The sequence below is a fragment of the Chrysochloris asiatica genome, unplaced genomic scaffold (assembly GCF_000296735.1).
Source record: "Chrysochloris asiatica unplaced genomic scaffold, ChrAsi1.0 scaffold00056, whole genome shotgun sequence".
NCBI lineage: Eukaryota > Metazoa > Chordata > Mammalia > Afrosoricida > Chrysochloridae > Chrysochloris > Chrysochloris asiatica.
Window position 1 is genome coordinate 8,771,169 of NW_006408574.1, and position 27,743 is coordinate 8,798,911.

The 27,743-nt window shown below is 44.8% G+C and overlaps 1 protein-coding gene across 1 annotated transcript in view; it reads right to left on the reverse strand.

Moving 5' to 3' along the window:
* Positions 1-27,743, reverse strand: part of RFX3 (regulatory factor X, 3 (influences HLA class II expression)) — a 191,640-nt gene that overhangs the window by 111,770 nt on the left and 52,127 nt on the right. Inside the window, exons 2-3 of the mRNA XM_006863745.1 lie at positions 25,503-25,600; positions 5,013-5,271 (exon numbers count right to left, since the gene is read on the reverse strand). Of these exons, the coding sequence (XP_006863807.1) occupies positions 5,013-5,271; positions 25,503-25,600 (357 nt within the window). The remainder of the gene's footprint in view (positions 1-5,012; positions 5,272-25,502; positions 25,601-27,743) is intronic.

Sequence of the window (27,743 nt, forward strand, 5' to 3'; positions counted from 1 at the left end):
AAATGTATTAAAATGATTCATGTAATCTTATTTAGTTATCAAGAATAAAAAAAGCATAAGTAACCATCTAATTACAATACAAATGCTATTTTTTTTTAAATCAAGGACTATGCACACAAAGTGTTTTAAGGCCCACTGCTAACTATCGTAGAGTCTGGAATTACGATAAACTATGTTGTGATGAATACAAAGATGACCAACAATCCACAGATACAAATTGTGTCCAGCCTCCCCAGATCCTAAAATTCTATCAACGATACAGCTACACAGAAAAATCATGAAGAAACATAAATTAGACTTTCGAATGACTCAGGACACAAGAAGAAATATTATGGTAATATGATGACAAAGACAAAGTACAATGGGTTAGGGTTAGGGCCCTAGCCAGCTCTTCTATCTATGCCCATAAGCTACTGAAATATTAACAGCCAATAGATTATTAGCATTAATTTAATGAAATGTGAAACATTTCTTCGTGCTACAATTTAACTGAACCCTCATATCTGGTGAGCATCTAATAAGAATGTTGAATCATACTCCTGAAAATTCCTATTTAGTGCTTTCAGCAGGAAATGTGTGTATGTGATTTCATAAATGTATTTTTGTGTATTATTTAAACACACATGGACCACGCTGACTAAAGGATAAAGTAAAAGAAGAAATAATATCCCAACCAAATTAAAATATCATTAGTTTGAACTATAGCATGCTACTCACACACACAAAAATTAATTTGTCCCCATTTTCATCTTTTGAAAAATGCTGACATTTTAAAGTGGCTTGAAACTTACAAACAAATAAATAAGAACATCCAAGCCAAAAAATAAATACTAAGGTTTATATATTTTTTTAATCTGAAGATTAGAAACTAATATAAATCAAATGCTTAAAAAAAAAATCAAATGCTTAAAAAAAAAGTTCATGACTCTGATATCCTCTTAGTATAAGAAAGATGGTTTTTATATGGGATACTAAAATATTCCGAGTGTCAAACATTTCTTTTTCTCGATAATAGTTTTAAATTTCATTAGCTTATCTTTTGAAATTGATTTGCACATTGTGGTCGATGTTTTCTGTGGGGCAGTAACTTTGTTGTAGTTCAGCGCTGTCATGTCAGTTCTGACTCATAGTGACCCTGCATAGGATTTCCAAGAAGCGACTGGTGGGTTTGAACCGCCGACCCTGTGGTTCACAGTCCAGTGCTAATCCTGCAGTGCCACACAGGGACTCACGTATTTCTGAGCAGATACGGGTCAGGTGTAAGTGTCAAGACACAGTGAGCAGGAACCGTGTTATCTAGGAATTCAGCAGGGGATTCTGGTGTTTACCAGGACCCAAATTTACAGAGTCACATCAACTGAATTCACTGACTATGCACCCTACTTATGTATAGGTTCTTTAGGGATGATCCCCACTCACTGGTTTCTAGGTGGGGATTTTGGTACAGGGGAGGCCTCCTCCACAGTTTTATTTGTCTCAGGTAACAAACTGGGACTTAAAGAAGGGACACAAAAATATAGAACCCTCTGACTCTGCTGGAAAGGCACTGAGGCTTGGCCAACAAGTTGTTAAAGACCTGTGTTCACAGACCTTCTCTTGTGTGGTTCTACAGAGGATGAAGGCGTCCTTCTGTGGATCAACACAGGACTGCTAACCACAAGGTCAGCAGTTCAAACCTACCAGTCACTCCTCAGAAACCCTATATCGGGTCACTGTGAGTTGGAACCGAGTTGACGACACTTACCAACAACAACAACAGAGGATGAAAAAGAGAATGAACTCAATCAAATCCCCTCCAATGACTGGGGGGGTAGCGGGGAGCAGAGGTAGTGTACCATGGAGTTGGTTCCAACTCACAGCGACCCTGCATAGGGTTTCCAAGGCTTTAAATCTTTACAGGAGCAGAAAGCCTCATCTTTGTCCTGCAGAACAGCTGGTAGTTTCAAAATCCTGACCTTGAGGTTAGCAGCCCGATTCGTACCCACTACGTTAACAGGGATCCTACTTAAAACACTTGATTTCTCCAGGTCAGAATCGCCAAAAAATCTACCCATTCCTAATAGTTGGCAAGACGAAAGTGGTAGGACACCTTAAATAGCTTTCATGGCACTTAAATGTCATTAATCTGTTACAGACAGATGGGCAGATGCTGATTGAGGATAACAAACTCAGTGGATTACGCAGATGACAATCTTCAGGGGCACTGAGAGGGAGGTCGAAATCAAATATAAAGCACAGTCTTGAGTCCCGGGACTTCTGGTGTCACACTGTGGGATTAGCACTGGCCTGTGAACCACATGTCGGCAGTTCAAACCCATCCAGTGCTCCTTGGAAACCCCATATAGGGTCACTGTGAGGTAAACAATAACAACAAATTAAGTTCCAGGAAACACAATAAACACTAGCAAACCCATGTTTAAACAAAGATGTCACTAGCAAATAGCCAGTCGTGATGAGGGTACCTTAATATAATTTTGTTTTATAAAAAAGGTATCCTTTTAAATCCATTTGGTACTTCTTTGGCTAAAGAGGGCATTTTCTTGTAGTTATTATTAAGTACCGTGGAGTCGGTTCTGACCCATAGTGACCCTGCACAGTGTTTCTGAGGCTGTAAATCTTCACGGGAGCAGAAAGCCTCATCTTTCTCCTGTGGAACAGCTGGTAGTTTCGAACTGCTGACCTTGAGGTTGGCAGTCCGACTCCTAACCACTACGCTACCAGAGCCCCTTATTTTTCTTGTAGAGAGGGGCACAAACCACGAAAACAAAACCAACAAAAGGAGCCCCAACCATAACAATGGGGCCTCAGATAGGAAAGCTCTTACATGTAAGCTAATATGTACAACTGGTATCAGGATTTGTTTTTTTTTTTTCCTTTCAGTTTTCTTCCATGTTCCAGTTGTGACTTGGTTACTTGGTTTAATTTGCCAATTAATACGATCGAAACCGTGCACCCACTCTGAGTAAAGGATCCTTTAAGGAGGAATGCATCTTTCAGGGTCTCTACAGGAAGAAAGTCAGACTGTACAATGTACCTCAGGAGTGCCTGCCTGCAACTACATTTTCATGGCTGGGAATAAACAGTTGCGTTCACACCATGAGAGAGCTAGTTCAATTCAGTCAAGCGAGTCCAGCTGAGAAGGATGGTTAACAGGTAGCCTAGAAATCAATGTGAAGGTGAGTAAGAAAGTCTAGGGGAGGTGAAGTGTTGGGGGGTGGAGGTTTGAAATGAAGACCACACAGGACATTTTTTATCCACTGAGCACCTGCCCTAAAGCCTTTGCAAGTGGTAGGCACTTCTCTTTCCACTGAAATGGCTTTTGGGGGTGTGTATTGGGGGTAGGGTGGAGTACCTCTGTCAGGAGCTTTTAGGAAGAACAGAGACCTCGCCTACCTCTTTTCCTTTAATGAAAACAGACAGTTACTTTTATGTGCGGACCATTTTACGACTCCTACGTGATACTGTCTTACACTATTTTAAAGCTAGGGGAGAATCAGGCGGTCATTCAGAACTAAGCCTTGCTTTTCTCGATGAAGGGACAAACGTCTCGAGAGACTATGAATTATTAGAGACCACCCCCTTGCATGTCAAAACCGATTACAGTGACTAAGGGGTTTGGAAATGCTGTATGCAATGTTGTTAAAAAGCAGGTGACAAAAACAAACCCCAAAACATAGGAAATGACTTGATAAGACAAAGGAAAGCACAGATGAGAACTCTTCTCAGAACAGCGAGCCGTCCTGTTCTGATGTTAGTGACAAACAGTGGAGTGAGAACGAAGGGCTTCCACACATGAGCAAAGAATGGGCACGCATGACGAATTATGTAATCACTACAAACACAGAAATCATACAGAGTACTTACCTAGTACCTAGATTACCTTGACATAAACCCATAAAATGTGGCATATTAAGTCTTCGCTATAAATTATTTTCTCTCCAAATTGATTTCTACTATTTGTTTTCTGCTATTTCACTATAAGAATGTGCTATATAGTAAGAGACGAGACAGCTTCCTAATTCACATCACCATCTCAAAGCAACGTCTAGAAAAGCAATTCTGTGGATACTTTAGCTCAGGTAATTGTAACGGATTCTTTCCTCCCTATGTTTGGTCAGGGTGAGAGAAGCAAGTTCAGGTTGTGGAGTTGTGTATCCAATTCTGAACAATTTTCTTTGACTTTTGTTTCAGTACGTCAAAATATATTTTGCCTAAATAGGCTTTAAATTAAAAAAACAAAACAAAACAAAAAACAAACCTCTGAACACTCAAGTATGCAGGTGTGTTTCTAAGATATTTATTTGCTCAGAGCTATGATCTGAGCCAACACAAATGTTTCTCATATTCTCATACAAGACCACCCCAAATGTACCTTTGATAGAACTCCACACATGGTTTGTGGGGAAACACTTAGGATTTCAGGGTTTATGGAGTGCTTTTCATGTGCATTAGACAATACACAGGATGTCTCTGTTGAAAGGGAGTCCGTTTCTAAAACCTGAGTAATCGCACAGGTGGTATGTGCGCACGACAAAGCTCTAATGTCTGAAGTTTGGGGAATTACGGCTCTAGCTCTACATAAGGTAACGTCTCTGGGGGATGGGCTAGCATAAATATTATTAGCCAAACCTGTGAAAATTCTTCCTGGCTAAATGGTGTTTTCCCTTCTGTGTTATTCCCTGGTTTATTTCTCATTCCAATAACAACAACAAAGTCCTGTCAAGCTCTCTCACTAGAAATGTCAAGCATTTTACAGATGTCATTGACGAAAGCCTACCGGGATCAGCTGTTTTGTGAGTACGAATCACCTCTCTGACTTCCCCTTGTGATGAAAACCTCCTGACTCATGTAGTTGGGGCAGGGCACCCCGGGCAGTGTGATTCTGCAGAGCAGCTCGGAACAGACACTGCACTGCATGACACATTCTGGCCCCAGCCCAGTCTGGGTGAGCGTACCATTTGAGGAGACCCAGACGCTTGCTCAGTGAACCCGATAAAAATGCAGACACTTACTGTTGCTGGGGAGGCCCGAGTTGTGTGTGTCACTGTGTGGCCAGAATTCTCCATGGAATTGCCGATCAGGTAGGTTCCTCCCGAGCTGCTGATGAGCTGCCCACCGGTGACGCCCATCTGAATGCCACCAGTACCCACCATGCTGTGGGACGAGACCACCGCGGTCACCTGCGCAGAGCTCCCTTGCGTGTCAAAGTAATTACCCCCGGTGTTTTGGCTGTACATCTGCGTTTCGGTGTAAGGATAGGTTGTTGTCCGGCTTTAGAAGGAAAGAAAAAGAAGATGACATTTACTGGTTTATGTAGTGAGTCTAATTTTTTTTTTTCCGAGTGTGAATGAATGTTGAAAATAGACTTTAGACTTTGGGGTATGGGGAGTTTTGCATTTTCTATCAAGCTTCAGTCCCACTGCACAGTTGAGCATACTTTCCACATTAAAGGGGTCCTTTAATAAGACCTAGAACTATACAGATCATTAATGAAAAAATAGGGCCAAATTTCGGGGCTCTAATGCATGGCATAAATACACTGCCAAACATCACTAAAAACACACAAATAGTAGAAGGCAAAACAGATGACTGGGACCTCCTGAAAATTAGACCCTTAAGTACATCAAAAGATTTTGTTGAAAGAGTTTAAAGGGAGTTCACAGACTGGGGAAATTTTTTTTGCAATGACTTATTAAACAAGGGACTAAGCACTAAAATTTATAGAACCCTAAAACAGCTGTACAAGGGAAACGACAAAATAACCCAATTAAAAAATGGGCACAGGACATGAACAGACACTTCACCAAGGAAGACACTACAGACATAAGAAATGCTCACAGTGATTCATCATGGTTGTTGTTAAGTACCATCCAGTCAGTTCTGACTCATAGCAACTATGAGATTTGAACTAACTCCAGTCGGTTTAGAGTCATAGAGGCTCGTGAGTTTGAACCGCTGACTTTCTGGTTCATGCTGACCTTTTGGTCATGCGCTTATCGTACAGTGTCACCCAAGGTCTTTGTTGTTGTTGTTGTTGTGAAGTGCCATCAAGTCAGTTCTAACCCATAGTGACCCTGTATAGGGTTTTCAAGGTGTAGCTGGTGAGCTTGAACAGCTGACCTTACAGTTCAAACCAACTTTGAAGTCCAGTGTATTAATACACAGTGCTACACCAGGACTTTAGAAAGATGTAAATCAAAACAACAATGAAATATTCTCTCACCCCAACATTAATAGCCAAGTTCAAAAAAATGGAAAACAACAAATGTTGGCAATGGTGTGAAGACTGGGACCCTCCTATATTGCTGGTGAGACTGTAAAAAGGTGCAATCTCTATGGAACACAGTATGATGCTTCCTCAGAAAGTTGGAAATAGAATTACCATCTGACCCAGCCAGCCTCCTATTTGATGTATACCCACAAGAAATAAAGAGCCAGGGCTACAAAGGCAAGAAGTGACTGGCTTACAAGCTTTCAAGAGGAAGCCTAGATCTAGAGGGATCGGAGAAGTTAGAATCTCCACTGAGAGTACTATCCAATCTGTCTGGGTGGGGCTGATGAAAGGAGATGAGGATAGGTCTGTTGTGATACAATAGTGAATAATTGTTATCAGGACTGATTGTGAGGGTTGGAAATGTAAAGGTAGCTGTTAGTAGCAAAAGGAGGGGAGTGATTGACTTCGCAGTCTAGGAGCAGAAGTCCCTGGGACCATCAAGGAAGAAGAGTGGAGAGCAGGATCCTACCCAGAGAAGCAGTGACGCCAGAGATGGAGGCAGAGATGATGATGTGTAGAGATGGAACAGCTGGGGACTCTAGACCCAGAGAGGGAGATGGGCTGTGTGCTGACGACCGGGGGGGTGGGGGCAGGCTTTTAGGGTATACCCATGGTTGGTTGATGATGCATGGAGGGGATTGTAACCATGGCAATGAAACGATATACGATAGGATGAATGTAAAGCTAATGTTCTCCCATGTAAACTATCACATAATTCACAATAAAACATTAAAAATAAATAAATAAAGAGCCAGGACACGAGTGGCTATCTGTACACCAATGGTCATCACAGCACTGCTCACAACAGCAAAAAGATGGATACAGCCCAAACATCCACCAATGGGAGGATGGATAAACAATCTTTGTACATACACACAATGGAGTACCATGCAACGGGGAAGAACAGTGATGAATTTGTGAAACACCTCACAAGATGGATGAACCTGGAGGACATTTTGCCAAGTGAACTGAGTCACAAAAGGAGAAATATTGAGACCACTGTTGTAAAATCTCCAGAAAACGTTTTCTTCTAAAGGAATCATTCTTTGGTGGTTATCAGGGGTGGGAGAGAAGAAGGGAGAGTAACTAGCTGGCTATAGGGTAGACACATGTTAACTTGGTGACGGGGAGGACAATATACAAGAAGGGGGAGGTTGGCAGAAGAATGATGAAGACAGGTGAAGACCCAGGGAGGTATATAAAGGCTAAAGGGGATAGAGGGAAACACTTATATACACAACCTTGGAACAAGTGTTGTGTAGATGGATACAGGCAAAGAGACACAGGCTGAATGCGTATGGGAGGAAGAATGAAAGCATGCCCACAAATCTATAAGGGTTTGAAAGAGGGTATTTGTACATGAGTATTTACCTTTACTGCAAACACAACTATAGATGTGGTGGAGCACACGGGGGCAAAATGATGAAAACTTTTTCGATATTCCCAAACATCTTAAGGCAATGAGTTGCTGGGGGCTCAGGATCACAGTCTCAGGGAACACCTTGGACACTTGGATATAATATAGTCCACAAAGATGATGCTCTATACCCTACTTTGGTGAGTACTGTGTGGGATCTTAAGGCCCATGAGTGGCCATCAAAGGTGCAGCTATTTATTGGTCTCTCCTAGTGCAGAGGAAAAATGAGTGTTAAGAACAGAAGCTAATTGGAATCAGTCCAACAGACTAAAGGAACATGTGAATATCAGTCTCCACGATTCTGAGACCAGAACTAGACGGTGCCCAGCTACCACTCCCACCTGCTCTGGAAGGGATCACATTAGAAGGTCCTGGATAGAGTGGGAGAAAATGTGGAACAAAACTTAAAATTATTAATAATATATAAAAAAAGACCAGGCTTATTGGTCAGAAAGAGGCTGGAGAAACCTGAGAGTATGGCCCTCAACCATCCTTAAGGTCTGGAAAGAACTCACTCTCGTGGCCCAATTTTCAGACAAGGAGTAGATAGTATATAGAGAGTACAACGACACTAGTAAGGTCTGCTCACCATAGAACGATTTAATCATTCAAAATCAAAAGGGCAACATTTACCTAAGGACAAAGTTGGGAAGGGCTGGGAAGGGGGATGGACTGGGAATAGGAAGCACATGGAGGAAGTGGGATAACGGTTGTTGTAGGGAGGGGATTGTAATCATTGAGATGAAACCAAGTGTCTGATTAAAGGTGTCCTTTAATAAGCGCACTTCAGAGCACTTTGCCTTTTGTTACCCAGGCTCCAGAACACATAGAAACTCTGGGCTCTTCCCAGCCCCCAATTTTGTTGATAAAACCTCCTGAAAATCCTGATAGCTGGGAGCTGGAATGATGGGCTGACGTCATGCTACATCACATTACTGGATGGCTTGCAATCCACGGCCCATTTCTATGGAGCTCTTTCTTGGTGCCAGGTGTTAATGTTGTCAGCTAGTAATAGAAAGGTTAGCAATCCTAGCCCACCCAGAGGCACCTGGAAAGACCCTTAATAAAGTCACTTGAGACCCAAGTGTAAACACCCAGAAATCTGCTTGTAAAAGGTCACAGCCCTGCAAACCCTACAGAGCAGTTCTACTTGGCCACACGTGGGGTTAGGATGAGTTGAGATCAACTCAACAGCAACTGGCTTCTTGTCTCCACAAAGATCTTGAGCAGATAGTTTCTCTCACCTTGGGTCCTAAGACTCGACTTTCTTCTTCACAGTCCTCTTTTTTAAACAACAAAAATATAACTTTTTCTTGTGAATCGGGTGAAGGTTTACAGAGCAGATCAGTTTTCCATCCAACAGTCCACGCACATTTGTTTCATGTCATTGATTGCAGTCCTCACAATGAAACCTCAGCCTTCCCACTTCCTCCCTGCCTGCCTTTCCTGTTCCCATTCCCCCTCCTTTCCTAACCTTTCGGGGCTTTGTCCTTTTCGGCTGAGTTCATTTCCAGACCTGAAGGATGACCAGGAGCTACAATCAAGCTTCTTGATGAGATTCTTCCTGTCTTGACTTACCAACAGCGCAGACCAAGCTGCCCTCAGCCTGTCACTGAAATGCCTCTTAATAAGGTCACTTGTGACCAAGTATAAATATCAAGTTAAAGGGCTCCTGTCTGTCCCTATCTTTTGTGACCTATCTGATGTAGGACACAGTTGACCACTCCACATTTGCCCTTTCCACCCTCTTTCTGTTCAGATTAAACTTCATTGCTGGATTTGTTTTTCATTTTCCATTTCAAATTACCTGCATTTTAGCATAATTCAAAAAATTTTTTTTTTCATTTTGAAATAATTAGAAGTTGCAAAGATTGTGCAGAAAGGCACCATGTGCTTTAATTTAAATGATTTCAAACAATACCACAGGGTAGTGGCTGTTGTTGTTAAGTGACTTTGAGTAGGTTCCGACTCATAGCAACCCCGGATAGGGTTTGAACCACCGGCTTTATGGTTAGCAGTCCAATGCTGATCCTGCAGCGCCCCCTCCAGGACAGCAAAGAGTGAAAACAGAATGCTCTGTTCTTAAACTGTTCTCTTCAACCCCACAGGCCAGAACAAGCTTCTTCTGAGTCTGGTTCCGATTTTTAGAAACCTCCTGTGCATATATCAAGCCCTCCTCCTTTGCCTCTCTCACCTCTTAGTTCCCATGGCGTTTTTTTTTTTTTTTTAATATATATATACATTTGTTGTGTTTTCACCACTCCCTCTCAAGAACCATTGGGAATCTCCACTGTTTTTTCTGTACCTTAAATACTGGAATTTCCTGAGGTTTCTATCTTAGCTCTTATCCTATCCCTTATTTTTACTCAGATCACATATTTTCACCCTGTACTGAGATCAGATATATATGGCAATTGTAAACACTCTCACATACATTGGTTATTCACTTTTTACTTCCTAATTGTATCTGCACAATTTTAATCCTGCATTTTTAATCACCAATTAGTTTTCTCTATCTGGAAACCCCACGATAGAAACGAAACCTGCTGCCAACCAGTTGATTCATAGCAACCCTAAAAGGACAGAGTAGAACTTCCCCCACAAGGTTTCCAAGGCTATCATCTCCCTAGGAATAACTGGGGGGTTTGAACCACTGACCTTGCAATTAGCAGCCCAGTGTTTAACACATAGTGCCACCAAGTCTCTTTCCATGACACACAGGAAGCCTCATATGTAAAATTCAACATACAACTAAAAGGAAATCCCTCTTTCCTCTTGTTCCTTCTCCTATATTCCCCGCCTCAGGAAGGTAGCTCTCTCTCTGACTAACATTAATCACCACTGTTGTAGTACTGACTTGGTTCTGACTCACAGTGACCCTGTGTAGGGTTTCCAAGTGTGGCTGGTGGATTTGAACTACTGAGCTTGGGGTTAGCAGTTAGTGCTTATCATACAGCACAATATTAGGCCAACATTAATCACTGTTGTTGCTCTGAAGTGCCATCAAGTCGGTTCCGATTCACAGCAACCACATATACGTTTTCCAAGGAGTGCTGGTGGATTTCAATTGCTGACTTTGGGGTTCACAGTTCAGTGCTGATCCTACAGCACCACACCAGGAGCCATAATAATGATTGTTGTTATTTTTGTTAAGTGCCGTTGAGTTGGTTCTAACTCATAGTGACCCCATATAGAGGAGTGGCTGGTAAGCTTAAACCACCGACCTTGTGGTTCAAACTGCCTTGCAGTCCGGCACACAAACCCACAGGGCTCTATAATAACGATAGTGCTCTGAAGGTATCCGACACAGGGTAAACATTGTTCCTTCCGAGATGAAACCATAGTGGATCTAGGTCTAAATTTTAGTTTGGGGTGGACATGTTTGCATAGAGAACAGTTTGTATTTTACTATTAGAAAAACACCATTTCAAATAGATAAAATATGACCCTTCTCATCACTTCCCAACTGGAAATCTCATTGATCTATTTCTTTGATTACATATGTATTTCATAAAATAAAGCAATAGTGATTAGAACATCAGGTATAGTTCAAAAGAGAAATGAGGAGAAGTAACAAGATGGAGGATCAGGTAGAAGTGCAGTAAGGAGCTCCGTCAGCAACAACACAGAATGCCGGACCAAACAGGCTCAGGGGATGGTGCAAGAACTCTGAACCATGTATAAAGGGATATTTAGAAAGGCTTACAACCAGTGGAATTTGTAGCAGAAGCAAGAAATCCATTGCTTTTTAATCCAAGAGGCTCAGCTGCTTCTGGAGCCACCATCTTGGGAGAGACCAAACGGGGGAAGGATCGGAGCAGCCACGGATGCCTGACAGAACCACGGAGATAAAGGTATGGACAGTCTTTTCTTTCTTTTTTTTTTTTTTTGTATTTGTTCATTGGTCTCTCACTGGCTGCGCACCTCCATTCTGGTGACTAGAGGGGTGCCTGAGCGAGTAGAGTAACAAGAGGTACAGGGGGCTTGTGAACTGTCTGTTCCGACCTGGGAGTCCGTCCAACCTATGTCACTTCTCATTAGCCCCATACCATCCCCTCTTACCCAGCAGGTCTACGGATGCAGGACTCCCAATGGTAACCACACCTAGCCAACTCCAGCCACACTTGGGTTTTACAAGTTTAGGATCACTGGAAGGTCAGCAGTTCAAACCCAACAGCTGCTCCTAGGACACCGTATACCGGGGCGTTATGAGTCAGAACTGACTCAATGGTACTCAACAACAACAACAACAGGGATCGCTAAAGTTCCATCCTAAAAGTAACGTGCCAAGGGGTTGAAATGGCGCAAACTTTGGGGCATGCCTCCTTCACATGCTTAGTGAATGACAGTGGTGTAAACACACGCATCACAGACAGGCAAACGTGACCCTCGAGCCAATCTGATATGGGAAGGAAGCAAAGAGCAAAATAGGCACCTTCCTCTTGCTGGAGATGTCAGTGTAGCAAGAACTATTAAAGAAGAACCTATTGTTGTTAAGTTCCCACACACAGTGACCAGGACTCCTTCAAAGAAGAGCACGTGGGAGCACACAGTGAGTCCTGACTTCTCACGCGCTGCTCTGACACTTGGGAGCTTCACAGCCCCCAGAGGGAAAGCATCCCAGCCCAGCTAGTTCCTGGATCCTCAGAACAGCTCCACCCCCCCAGCCCTCAATTGGTGGATTTCCTCTCCTTACCAGCCTGTGACTTATTCAGACCAGTCCATCCTATCTGCCTGTGGGCGTCAAGAGCACACCCTCTTGTTCCTTCAAAGTCTGGGTTCCTCAGCCCTGCTGGTTCACTCTGCAGCTGACTGCAGTCACCACATGGCTGTGCATGGTGTGGGTTGTGAGTCTCTGTGGTAATTCACTGCTATCCCTCTTCTCTGTCCAGTGTCACGGGTGTGCCTTCAGCCATCTTGTACGATGGAGGTCAGGGGTCTCCTCCCTCAGAAACGGGGTGCACTGGAAGTGGTTTACAGCAAACCATCACCTGTGGTTGTGGAGGAGGTGTGGCTACTACTACTATGGGGACCACACAATCTGGGGTAAACAAGGATAATTTCTAGGGAACACACACACACACACACACACACACACACACAATTATAATGGAAAATTCACTGTGAGGAGGGGTCTCCAGACTACCGCATATCGACAGCTGCAATGGCAAATAGAAGAGACTTTTAAACACTGGCTGGGGAATGAGCAGACTAGGAGGTCCTCAGCCATTGTTCTTTCTATAACGGTACAAAGTCCTGTTAGGAGCCAGAGACAGCTCCATGCGCAGGAACTCCTTGAGGTCTTTTCCAAGTCTGGAAAGCCAAGTGTTCTGAGTCCCTGAGTCAATGCCAGCTGACTGGTACAAAGAAGGAAGTACCATCAGCGAAAGCAAGCAGCTCCTTGCTGCTTCCGAGGACTCAGGATGGTTTGAATTCTGATAGACCCGGTTGTCTTTTCCATATCGTATAATGAACATACATCCTTCAGAGGAGTTACTTCCTTCTTGCACGTTGTTTTCCACGGGAACATCTAAAACGAGTTTTAGGAAATGACTCTACTGCTTGGCAGATCCAGTTGAAAGCATGGAACTATTTCTAGTCCGATGGCTCCTGAAACAGCTAAATTCCCAGGCAATTCGTGCGTGTTTCAAGGTGCTGCAGTGCTCATTTTGTTAGTTCAGTGTGGATAGCCGCCAAGTTGTGAGAACAGAGTGTCACATTATTTCTGTGGCAGAAGACAAAGGGTTCTATTGTTCTGCGCTGAGCATGCGGTTCTGAGACTGGACACCCAGAGAGGCGCATACTTGCACACATAAGTCCCTCCTTAGCTGACTCTATTATCAGCTTCTACGTAAATGTCAAGAATCAGAGACACTGAATTCAGTAAATTAGTGTTGTTTGCATCCCAGCATGCCTCAGCATCTACCCAGGCTGAGCATGACCCTGAATATTCCTGGCTCACTTACTTATGAGGAGGATCATCATGTCAATTTCCCTTAGCTACAACCAATTCTTCTGTTTTCTTTAGCTCCAGGTGTGTATCCACAGTCCTGATATATAATGTCTCTAAATTAGCTGTTTTGTATTTTAACCAGGTTTTGAATAGTCTCTCGTTAGGTGCTGTGTAGTTGGTGCTGACTCATAGCGACCCTGTGCACAATAGAACGAAACCCTGCCCGGTCCTGCACCAACCTCACAATTGTTGTGATGTGTGAGCCCATCGTGGCTGCCACTGTGACAGTCTACCTCAATGGGAGGGGTCTTCCTCTTTATCACTGCCCCGCCACTTTTTCAAGCACGGTGTCTGTCTCAAGGGATGGTTCCCTCCTAACAGCATGTCCAAAGAACAAGACACAGTCTCACCATCCTGGCTTCTAAGGAACATTCTGACTGTATTTCTTCCAAGACAAATTTATTTGTTCTTCTGGCAGTCCAGGGTACTTTTAATATTCTTCTCCAACACCATAATTTAAATGCACCCATTCTTCATAGGTCTTCCTTATTCACCGTCTAAAGTTCTGTATCTGAAGCAACTGGAAATACCAGCCTTGGGTCCAACTAAGGTCCTGTTTCCAGCAACATGACAACAACAAGCCACCAAGTATGACAAACTGGCAGGCAAGTGGTTGATCAAAAAGCTAGTCAACTATAAAATCCAACAGTGGTCTGAGACTGGTAACTTAGGGAAATCAAATAGCTGGCAACTTTCACAGCATAAAATGTTTGATGATGATGTTGTTGTTAAGTGCTGTTGAGTCAGTTCTGACTCATATGGGGTTTCTGAGGAGTGGCTGGTGGGTTTGAACCACTGACCATGTGGTTAGCAGTCCAGTGCTGTTCCTACAGTGCCGCCCCAGGAGACCTTCTGTACTGCAAGATTGTACAATGACCAACACTGCTGTATCGTCATGACCATAGGACACAGCCGTGCTGGTCACTGCATCACCCTGGGGTGGCACTGTTGGATCAGCACTGGAGTACTAACCACAAGATGAGTGGTTCAAATGCACCAGCTGCTCCTTGGAAACTTTACACCGGGTTGCAACAGCACTTAACAATAACGTTAGGTACAATGTGTTAGAGTTTTAACTGTTAGTTAAAAGAAAGGTGTATGAATCAGCAAGAAAATAAGTAAAATGATTCTCAGTTTCCTTAAATGTCCCAAAAGGAAAAAAAAAAATATAGCCAGAAGGTGGAATGAATGGGATGGACGGCCACATCAGACAGGTTATCAGCGAAGGTTAGCCCTGAGGAAAAGAGGCTAATGTCGAAACAGAAAGATGGAAAGGATCCAATCCTCTGGAAAACAGGGAGGAAAATATACCAAGGAAGTGAAGTTTGTGCCAAAGCCTCAACACAGGAAAGACGTTGGGATTTAGGAAGGAATGAGGAGTCCAGAGTAGCTGCATCTAACAAATGAGAAGGTAGTAGAAAACATAAGGTTAAAGCAATAGGTTAAACAGAATGAACATGCAAGATACTGAAGTATTTTTAAAATCACCAGTCATGGTCCGAGGGAGACCATGAGTCAACATCTGGTGGTGATCATGGCCCACATCCGGTGGAGGTCATGGGTTGCCATGTGGTGGAGGTCATGAGTCACCATGTGGTGGAGATTCATGGGTCACCATCCGGTAGAGGTCATGGGTCACCATGCGGTGGAGATCATGGGTTACCATCCAGTGGGGATCATGGCCCACATCCGATGGAGGTCATGGGTCACCATCCGGTGGAGATCATGGCCCACATCGGGTGGATATTATAGGTCACCATGTGGTGGAGGTCATGGGTCACCAGGTGGTAGAGGTCATGAAAGCCATTTCCATTGGTTGCAGCAGCACTGAAAACAGCAAAGCCTCAGATGGACCAGGTTAGATTGGACAGTCTCAGGGCACCTTGCACCTGGTGAGGATAAGAATGACTTCCAGAACCTTTTGTTTTCCTATCATACACATAGCTGATGTGTACATATAATGATATCTACTTCTTTGAATACAGAGTGTCTGTCACTTTTAGAACGTAGGTGGTAGTCAGACAAGCTTAGAAGCCTTTGTTATAGGCTAGGGATCTGTTCTAAGGTAGAATGTGGGTAAGGCGTTAGGGGCGGGTAACCCAAAACCCACTGCCATTGAGTTGTCTGCAACTCACAGCGACCCTGCGTGGGGTTCTGAGACTGTCAGTTCTTATGGGAGCAGACAGCCTCATCTTTCTCCTGTGAAGCAGCTAGTGGGTTTGAACTGCCGACCTTGTGTTAGCAGTTCAGTGCTACATTGCCACCAGGACTCCTGCTAGTTATAAACCAAACCAAACCAAAAGAAGTAATGGAATGTTCTAGTAGAGAAACGACCTACACAGAGGCTTGAGGCCTGAAAGCCAAACCTGCTGCCGTCCTGTGGATTCCAACTCGGAGCAACCCTACAGGACACAGAACTGTGCCTCAGGGGTCCCAAGACTACAGAGCTTTACAGCAGACAGCCTCGGCTTTTTCCTGAGATGTGGAGAGTAGGTTTGAACTACCGACCTGGTAGTTAGCAGTCCAGTGCTTAACCCACTGTGCCACCAGGACTCCTGCTAGTTACAAACCCACTGTCACCGAGTCAACTCCAACACAGAACCACCCTAAGCCTAACTCTAACCTAACCCTAAACAAAGTTTCCAGGACTATAAGTTTCTGTGGGCACGGACAGTCTGGTCTTTCTCTCACGGAGCTGACCTTGCACTTACCAGCCCAATGCCTAGCCCACAGTGCCACCAGGGCTCCTTGTGAGTTGTAAAGGGGGTTTATATTCTGTGACAGCTGCCCAAGAGAGTTCTGCCAAAACCTCAACTACTACCATAGTCTCTGAAACAAACCTACCTCACGAGGTCTCTCCATAGACTACGGCCCTGACTACAGAAGGAAGGGAGGGAGGGAACTGGCATCTCCAAACATTGTGGTCCAAAGCCACTAGTTTCAATTTAACAAGAACCTCCAGAGCAACTATATGCATGTGGATTGGCCCCCAAAAGCTTTGCAAAGAAAACGTGTGCAAATACAATAAACCAGTACAAAGACTATGTGGATGCTATGCCCGTGTGTTGATTCAGACTGCCATCCCATGTCATTGAAGGCTGTTGATGTTGTTAGGTGCCATTGAGTCCATTTCCACTCACAAACAGACTGTGTGCAACAGAAGGAAACACAACACAATTGTTGCCATGTTCCAGCTCAGGGGTGCGGCCACTGTTACCAGTCCAGGTCCTGGACAGTCTCCCTCTCCTGCCTGGCTCCAAGGATTGTATTAAAGGCTGTTGTTGTTGTTAAGTGCCACTGAGTCAGTTCCAACTCATAGTGACCGTGTATAGGGTTTCCTTGAAGTGGCTGTTGAGCTTGAACCACCAACCTTGCAGTTCAAACCGACCTTGCAGTCCAGCGCATTAACCCACAGCACCACACCAGGACTCTTGTCATTTAATTAATTCAACAAATATAGACTGAGCACCTCTCTGTGCCACTGTTTGGGATATTAGCGACAGAAAAGAAGCAAGCACTTGAGGTTCCTGCCCATTCTGGTGAGGGGAAGACAAACGATGGAGAAGTAAAGCTACAGAAGAGAGAATGACAGACAGCCATAAGGTCTGTAGGGCAAAGGCGACCACTTTTAAAGGAGACTATGAAAGCCTTGCTTTCGATTAGGTGGCTCCTCCAAAGACGCCACATTCAACTTGAGACCTGAAGAATGAGAACTGACCAAATGCGAAGACGTGTGCGGAAAGCCAACACACGGAAACATCCCACAACAGCCAGGAAGTGGAGCACCAGATAAAAAAGTAAACATGCAAACTGGACGCTGGAGCTTCAACCACAGACAAAAAGATGGACAGACATCAAGACTGTGAAGTGGGAAGGAAACAGGAGAGCTGACTCAGAGAAGCAGAGAGAAGGCAGTGATTTGCGTACAGAGCGGCTGATTGGTTGACTGTCAGTGATGAACTAAATTGGATCTAGAAGAAGGTCTATTAGGTTAAGCAAGTGGAGGCCCATCAACGCTAACACTGGAGAGAGCAATTGAATTGTAATGCGGGCAAGAAAGCCAGGCTGCAAATGTGGTCCATCAGAAGGGACCTGAGTGTGGAGAGGAATCGAGGAACAAGGCACTTCATAGAGAGGACGCTGAGCATATAGAAGGAGAGGTGTTCTACCCCAGACTCAAAATGGAGAGGGCACTGAACTGAGGCACTTGGGGGGCATTCCCTGGGAGACAAGTCGAGTGTCTGACTGCTTCAGAGGGTTAGGTTATGATTTCGCCCTACCATCCTTTCTAGAATCACCCATTGGGAACCAGGCCCAGACTTCATATAGCTGGAGGATGGTATGCATATCCACCAAGACCTACTCTCTTCCTGTGGCACAATACCGTGATGTCCAACCTTTTTAAAATCCACACCTCCCAGTAGGCACTGATGACTCTGCTGATATTGTTAAATGCTGTGGAGTCAGTTCCGCCTCACAGCGACTCTATCTAGGGTTTCCAGGGAGTTACTGGTGGGCTTGTACGGCCCACCTTGTGGTTAGCAGTCCATTGCTTATACTAACAGCGCCGCACACTCTAGCTTCTAAATATTCGTTCCAGCAGAGGAGGGTTCAGGAGGCTTTCCTTTCACTGTGTTGTGAAGAAGAATCAGATCCAAAGTGAGTATTCTTTTTCAGACAATACAGACTCCCCCACTTCCTGCTCCTTCTTTACTATTCTTCCCATCCTGAACGTGACCTGGCCATGAAGTAATACTCTTACCTAGGAAACCTAGGTGCAGAGCAGAGATTGGCCTGAAGTGACTCAATTACTCAATGAGAGAATGATACTTGAATGAAGGTTTCAGAAGTTCATTTAAGAAAATCAATCACACAGCTTGGTTCTGAGATGAAAAAAAAAAAAAAAAGTGTAAGAGGGACTTCTAAAGGTGCAAGGACAAAGGAATGAAAAGATCATGGAATTTTCCCATGAACTAAACTTTTCCAAGTCTTATTATGTCCTGGTGCGGCACTGCAGGATAATGTACTGGACCGTAAGGTCGGTGGTTCAAACTCACCAGTTACTCCTCAGGAACCCTAGACGGGGTGACTATGAGTCAGAACCCACTTGACAGCACTTAACAACGACAATCATGAAGAAGTATTTTCCATGTCAATCTACTGGTTGTGAAAATATGAAAGAGCAAATTGCCTTTAATGTGGCATCATTGAATTCTACTAACGGATAATAATATAAAAATATGTAGACAGGCCGTCAACTAATGAGTCTCTGAAAAAGGATGTGACCAAAACATCCAATGGTGAAAAATGTGTAACTAAGGACTTCTCTATAGAGCTTATGAATATGCAAAGAGCACAGAACATTTACAGAACAAAGTCAACAAAGGTAGTCACTGGGTTATGGACAGGAGCTGGTCCTAAGTAAGTCCTGAATTCAGATGTGTGGTTAAGTCGGAACGAGTGCCTACGGTCCTCATTCAATCTCTCATCCAGTGCAAGATTGGACTGTTAATGGCAAGGTTGGCAGTTCAAACCCACCATTCACTTGATGGGAGCAAGATGAGGCTGTGTTCCTGTAAAGATTTATATACAGCGTCACAAGTCAGAATGACCTGGTGCAGGTCTTTGGTTTTTGTGTGTTAGGCGCTGGGCTGCTGACCTTAAGGTCTGGTGGGTCAAACCCACCAGCCACTCACAGGGTGTAAGATGAGACTGTCTGTTCCTGTAAAGTTTCATCGTTTCCAAAATCCTAAGGAGCAATCCCACCCCCACACTGTATTGTAAGTCCAGAGAGTCTATTGCAATCAACAGGTCTTTGTATAGCTAACAGATGTTTTGTTTTGTTTTGTTTTTTAATGAAAGGATTATTTTTCTTTCCCACACTCCTTTTATTTTATTTTTTGGACTCATGGCTCTCCCACCCCCTCCTCCTTTAAACTAGTCAAATGAAAAGACAGACAAGCTACTATATGACGACCAAGTGAAGTCATTTTGTACTTACAAAGATTTTCTGACATCAGCCACTCTTTCACGTTTGCTCTGGACTGGGGGCCTAGAGGCTCACGGCCAAGACCTTGATAGCCCCTGTTTTCTGGGAGCAAATCACTGCACAGAGTGGGGCTCCGACTGAGATCCAGGGCGGAGATCAAACCCAAAACCCAACCCACTTGTGTCCGGTCAATTCCCAATCATAATGACCCCACAGGACCAGAGTACAGCATGTGTCCATCGGGTTTCTGAGGTTGTCACCTTCATGGAAACAGGCCGCCACATCTGTATCCCTCAGGGCTGCTGGCAGGTTTGTACAGCTGAGTGCTTTAACCACCATGCCACTATTAACTCTGTGTTAATGGTAGGAGAATTTTCAGAACTAAAGGCCCTAAGACGAGAAGCCAGCCCGCTGCCATTACGTTGACTTGCAGTGACCCTGTGTAAGGGTTTCCTATAAATCTTTATAAGGCTATAAATCTTTATGGGAATAGACAGCCTCCTCTTTCTCTCAGGGAGTGGCTGATGGGTTTGAACTGCTGACTTTGCCTATTGTAGCCTGACATCTAACCCAAAGAGACACCAGGGTTCCTAGGAGGAGCACTGGGGACAAAAATTGCATGTAGTGAAACGTGAGCCCTACAAGAGTTTAAAACCAGAAAGCCCTCTGAGGTCCATGGGCAGTGAGACGTGGGAAAGCCAGAACTCAGTGGGACGGTCTTGATTTTCCAGGTCTCAGACGATTTCCACTGTTGACAGTGCGCACTCATACTGCTTTTCCATCATTCCTTCTAGTGAAAACCATTCCAGTCTCCCTTCTCTGATAGGTTTCAAGCTGACACAGGTTCCGACTTTTGCGGGTGTGTGTGTGGAACATGCTCTTGTTAAGTGCTGTCGAGTAGCTTCCGACTCATAGTAAACCAGTGTAGGGTTTCCTAGGAGCAGCTGTAACCTTGCAGGTAGCAGTCCAGTGTTTATCCCACAGTGCCACACTGGGAGCATGGTGTCTTTGTAGGATAAGCATTAGATGGATAACCACCAGGTGGGCAGTTCAAGCTTACCAGCCACTGTACAGGAGGAAGAAAAGGGTTTTTGCTTCCAAACATACGTTGTTCTTGTTAAGTGCTATCAAATGTGTTCCGACTCATAGCCACCCTGTGGAGAGTTTTCTCGATGCGGCTGGTGGGTTTGAACTGAAGACTCTGTGGTGACCAGTCAAAAGCTAAAGTTCATTGAGTGCTTACCGTTTCTCCGATGCTCTGTAAAGCTCCTTGGATGAGCTAATCATCCCAATTTCACAGATGAGCTGGTTAGATACCAGACTACTGAAAATTAAGAGTCTCCTTTCTCCACTCCACCCTCGATCACTGATCCTATGGGCAGGCTCAACTCTTTCAGCCTCCCTTCCGAGTGTCCTGCTCCCTTGCCGCTCCCACCATCTGGGCATGAAAGCTACACTCTGGCCTTCCCAGCCTCCCTCCATTACCATGCGCTACAGCCCTAGCCAGATGCGAATTCCTGGGGAAGTCTCGGCTTCCCTATACGTGTTGCTATTCTGTATTGTGCGTTCAAGTTGTGATAGCTGGCCAGCGCTTAACCAAACGCACCACCAAAGCTCCTTTCCTTATACATAGACCCGTCTCACTTCTCCCACCTCTGGCCATCTGGATGCCTGGAATGCAGGTGTGAGGTCTGGAGCTGAAGCATTCATCTTAGGACCATGCTACATGGTAGGATCCATCCATCCACGAACACCTAGACGAGTGCCTGTAGCAGGCTGGGAGGAAACACAAGTGTCTTGTTCTGGAAAATTCGAGGCTCCCTCTTTATTGTGTTCTGGTGGCTTAGCAATGAGCTGGCACAGCAGAAGTGAGTCAGATCCATGGAGAGAAAGGATACATGTAGAAGCTGGTTCCTGCTGCACCCCCTTTCTAAGAAGGCCGCCCCCTTTCTATCAGGGCTGTTTCTCTGAGTCACAGAGCTAGTGAAATAGCCCAGCCCTTTCCGGGAGCAGAACCCTTCTACAGGAAACACTTCCAGGCCTGATCCCTGTGCTACTCGGCAGTCTACGGGAGTCCTCCACTGAGGCTCAGACCAGCTCTGGCTCAGACGGTGCCCACAGACACACACAACCTGCTGCCTCCAGACTTCTTGCTACGTGACACACAGAAGGCACTACTTTGCTGAGACTCTGGTGTGGCACATTTTCGGGGAGTCCCAGCTGACAGAATTCTGTAAGAAGTGTAAGAGAAAATAGCACGGAATTAGACAGCAGAGTGGTGACTTAGCTCTCCAGTGGGGCTGGCCTGGCTCTACCTCGGATGCTTTTGAACTAGGAGATCAAAGTTGATGGGAGATGGTGGACACTTGAACAAAGTCCTTGTAACACAATGACTTCACTTGGGGGTTCTGTGACAGAGAAACCAGGAGCAAGGATGACATGACAGCTGACAGCTGTGAGACCAGCACTCGTGTCTAAAGACCCACTGACTTTTCATATAGCCTATAGGCCCAATGGCAAGCATCTATTTTATTTGGCATAAATGTCCACAGTAGGTTGGCTGGAAGGTGGAGATCTCAAAGGCCAGCTCTAGAACTCCCTGGGCCTACTCACAAAGAGGTAAAAAATTCTCACAGTGTGACTAAAATATGTCAAGATCTCTATGTTCACTGGTGTGAAAGAAACTGTTGTTGTTGTTGTTAGGTGCCATTGAGTCGATACTGACTCATAGCAACCTATGCACCACAGAACAAAACACTGCCCGATCCTGGGCCAACCTTACTACTGTTACCACGCTTGAGCCCATCGATGCTGCCACTTGGCCAATCCATCTTGCAAGGGGTCTTCCTCTTTTTCTCTGACCCTCCACCTTACCAAACATGATATCCTTCTCCAGCAACTGGTCCCTCCTGACAATATGTCTGAATTATGAGAGACGAAGTTTGGCCATCCTGGCCTCTAAGGAGCACTCTGGCTGCACTTCTTCCAACACAGATCTGTTGATTCTTTTGGCAGTCCAGGGCACTTTCAATATTCTCCTCCAACACCATAACTCAAATGCATCAATTCTTCTACGGCCTTCCTTATTCACTGTCGAGCTTTCGCATGCATATGAAGTTATTGAAAATACCATGGCTTGGGTCAGGCGCACCTTAGTCCTCAAGCTGACATCTTTACTCTTCAACACTTTAAAAAGGTCTTGTGCAGCAGATTTGCCTAAAGCAATACGTCCTTTGATTTCTTGACCGCTGCTTCCATGAGTGTTGACAGAAACCGACCAAGCCTTTATTACCTGTGCCTAGAGAGATGTTAGAAAACCACCAAACAGTCCCTATCCTTGATGAGGGTGGGGTACATTAACAGTGGAGGAGAGCTGGGAGCATGTCACAAAGAGGACTTACCATTCTGGCTTGCTGGGAAGTGGGGTACAGAGAAGAACAAAGGGGAGAAGGAGAATGCATTCCAGCAAAGAAAATCCCATGTCTAACACCATAGGAGCACGGAAGGGAAGTCTTTAGGGGAAAATGACAGACGTTGCCTTTGCCTCGGACAGGTGGCTGATGACGCTGTGAAGGTAGGATATGGGGCAAATCCCAAGGTGGGGAGCTGGATGTACCCTACAGGTAACACGGGTGCTAAAGTAGTACTGACAGGTGTCCTGGGGGGGTGCTGTCGGATCAGCACTGGATTGAAAACCACAAAGCAGGCAGTTCAAACCCACTAGCTGCCCCATGGAAACCCTATGCAGGGTTGCTATGAGTTGGAACTGACTCCACGGCACTCAACAACAGCAATGCTGTCACATGGACACAGAGCCAGTGACAAAAGCCGTGAGTGACAAAGACACCCGGTGTCTCTCCTCTCCCATGGCTAGTCTTCCGTGTAGTCTCATTCCGCTGAGGGAATGAGAAACATTCCTGTAGGGAGTTTTTAGGGTGGACCACACCCTGTGTGTAACGTTCCTATAGGGATTTTCTAGGTTGCACCCTCAAGTCTTTATCAAAAAGCAAAAACCCCAAACCAAACCTGTTGCTGCCAAGTGAATTCCAACTCATGACGACACTTCTGTGCAGAACAGAACTGCTCCATGGTGGCGCTGTGGGTTAAGCATTCCGCTACTAACCGCAAGGTTGGTGGTTCAAACCCACCAGTTGCTCCATGGGAAAGAGATGAGACTGTCTGCTCCCAGGAAGATTTACAACCCTGGAAGCCCCTATGTAGCATCGCTATGAGTCAGAACCCACCGGACACCAGTGGGTTTGTTTGATTGTATATTGGCGGGTTGTTGTTGTTGTTGTTTAAATAGTTTTCTTTTGTTGTGTTTTTTTTCTTTCTTAAAAAGAGTTTTGAAGACTGTGACCTTCTTTAGAAGCAGATCCTCAGACCTTTCTTCCAAGGTGCCTCTAGGTGGGTTCGAACCACCATCCTTCTGGTTAGCAACGACACACCTTACTGTTTGCGTCACTCAGGACTCCAGCAAATCCTCACAAAAGTCCACTGAAATTGAGATGATACTATTCTAAGTCCCCAAGTAAAAAGATGATCAATCCCTCAGAATGGTTAAATATCTGGACAAATGATAGAACGATACATAGCACAGTCCAGATCTGAGTACCGTTGAGCTTTTGCAACACGCCAAGCACTGGCCTCAGAGACATTGTGTGAATGATAAAGACAAAACGCACACACCCGGGGAGCATCCAGGGAGCCCTGGTGCCGCAGAGAATTAAGCATCATGCTGCTATTCAGAAGGCTGGTGGTTCCACCCCACCAGCTGCTCCAAGAGATAACTAGGAGGTTATCTGCTTCCAGGGGCATTTGTTCTTGATTGCTGTCGACTTAATTCTGCCTCATAGCAATGCCGTACACCTGTACAGGGTTTCTGAGAAGCAGTTGGTAGGTTTGAACTGCCAACTTTGTGGTTTGAAGTCCAGTGCTGATCCTACAGCGCCACACAGCCTTGGAAAAGCTAGGGGACAGTTCTACTCTTCTCAGATAGGGTCACTGTGAGTTGGAATCGATTTGATGGCAGGAGGGTTTCTGTTTGGTGGCGCATCCAGGCACCATGCAAGGAAATGGTGGGGGTAGTAAGGTTCAAGGAAGCAGAGGGTAGCGTCTCGGAACACACGTAGAAGGGAGGGGAGAAGAAAGCAAATCAATGAGAGAATCAGAACTCATTTCAGGTCAACACAAAGTCAACAAGCTGCAGGCCTAGAAAAAGACAACTGGTAAATGAAAACAATCCCAGTCTGATGAGTTAGAAGAACTTCCAGAATCTCAATTCCAAGTGGCTGAAAAACCCAAAGGAGACATAGAAATATTACGTCCATGGTCACTGAGCCAAGGCGCTAAGTTGGGGGGAGGCTTCAAACAGAATAATGAGATTGGCTGTGTACTAGAAACTTTCATGCAGTGTTCCTAATTTAGTAAGTACTAAAAACCCCTCCAAATATACTAGTTTATGTTAAGTCATACACTTATTAACGCATCTTAGGTAGAAAAAGAAAATGCCTATGCTTTATAAGGTATCGTGAAAACCATCATCAGTGGGTTGAAGTTCTTTCTCAACCCAGAGAAACCCATTAAGGGCCAAAGCAATTTTAATCATTTAAAATAGTCTACGTGGGTCAAGTGTGAGGGAACATGCGCAAACATCCTTAAGTATAACGAGATGACGCTCCAACATTGTTCTAGCCTCGATGATGCTGTTCTCCTCCAGCGTGGCTGTGAAAATGCAGACAAGCATGGGAAGAGTGGGAGGTGGTGGAAACCAAGGGGAGGAATGAAAGACTCCCACACGTGAACTCACATTGCTCCATTGGTGTAGACTGTGTCGCTTCCTTCCACATACTGCACCTGAGCTGGGTAGACGTGTTGGACCTGCTGCACAGTCTGGACCTGCTGGACCTGCAAAACAAATATGGCGGCCTTGGTGAGTGGTAGAGCCAGAGGACGAATGCCCATTGGCTGGTTTAGCTGACAGGTGATGTCAGTGGACTAACACACACAGGATACTGGCTTCGAGTGAGACCGTCTGCTTTGTGGTCCTTTCAGCATAAATGCATGCTGGGCCCAAGTCAACTGGAGCATCTACAATGGACCATATACATTCCACAACCTTGTAAATATATGTTGTTGTTGATAACTGCTGTCGAGTTGGTTCCGACTCATAGCGACCTTGTACAGGCTTTCCAAAGAGTAGCTGGTGGCCTTGAAATGCCAACCTTGTGGTTCACAGTCCAGTGTCAATCCTACAATGTCACACCAGAAGTCCTATGGTAGCATAGTGGTTATGAGTTGGGCTGTTAGCCTCAAGGTCAGTGGTTCGAAACTACCAGTCATCCCGTGGGAGAAAGATGAGGCTTTCTGCTTCCGTAACGATTTACAGGCTTGGAAACCCTGTACAGGGTCGCTATGAGTCAGAACTGACTCCACGGCATATAACACACACACATATATATATGTGTGTGTCTACGTACAATCTCCACACAACTTAATTGTGGGGGGGTTAAAAGTCCAGAACTCTTCACTTGTTTTGAAGATGCATCAAATTATATTTACCTGGGTGCTTAAAGGTAAATTTAGTTACTGTTTACCACAATTTTTTGCTTTTAATTCCTGTTTGCCAAATACAAAATTCTTTAACAGAAGGTTTCAAAAATACTCAAACATCAAAAACAATAAAAATCCCATTTACTCATCATCCATATTTGTTTATCATCTGTTGGAAGAAGGGATGGGTGATCTAGTTCAGAAAGACAGCTACTGAAACCATGTGGGACGCAGTTCTGCTCTGACACACACAGGGGCGCCATGGGTCGGAATGAAACCATGTGGGACGCAGTTCTGCTCTGACACACATGGGGGCGCCATGGGTTGGAATGCAGTGGATGGCAACTGGAAGAGAAACCTCATCCTCCAAGCTGAGCAATTGCTGTCAGACGTCCTCCTTCACTCTCTGCTGGCAGGACTATTTAAAAGTATTTCCACAGCAAATATTGCCATTTGTATTTCTAAGAAAATAATTATAATCTGGTGTGGCACCACGGATACACACTAGACTGGCAACCACAAGGTCAGCAGTTCAAGCCCCTCAGTCATTCTCGGAAACCCTATACAGGGTGGGTGTGAGTTGAAAACTACTCATTGGGACACAGCAACAAATTCCTATTTGGGAGGCCTGTGGGTGGTGGTACAGATGGTTAAGCACTCAACTACTAGCTGAGAAGTTGGGTGGTTCGAATCCACCTACAGGCACTTCAAAAGGCTGGTCTAGAGATCTGCTTCCAACACGTCCCTGAAAACCCAACCAGCACAGTTGTTCTCTGTACACAAGGGACCACCATGCCTCAGAACGACTTGACAGCAAATACCACCAACATCTAGAACATTTAGAATCTTGTCGCCATGCCTGTCACTGGTATGCTCGCTCTTCCTTTCTCTCTGACCCTTCTACTGCTTTTAAATATAAGAAAATATGTAAGTCTGTGTTTATCAGTATGCGTATCTGAGGCAGCTAGTGGGTTTGAACCACCAGCCTTATGGGTAGCAGGCCAGTGCTGATCCTACAGCACCACACCAGGATTCCAATAAATTAAACTAATTAGGTGAAGTAGAGAAAGTCTTCAAAAGACATGCATTATCAAAACTAGCACTAAATATATAGAAACATACATATATACCAGTACGGAGTCCTGGTGTGGTGCGGTAGGATAAACACGGGACTGCAAACCAAAAGGTCAGCGGTTCAAACCCACAAGCTGCTCCTTGGAAACCCTATGTTCTTGTTGTTAAATGCCGTCGAATCAGTTCTGACTCATAGTGACCCTGAATAGAGTTTCTGAGGAGCAGCTGGTGGGTTTGAACTGCACACCTTGTAGTTTGAAGTCCAGTGCTGATCCTACAGCGCCACACCAGAACTATGAGTTGGAACCGACAGGACAACAACATACATGTATATTTAAACTATTGTCATTGTTGTTAAGTGCCACTGAGTCAGTTCCACCTCATAGTTAGTGGCACAATATAGGGTTTCCGAGGAGTGGCTGGT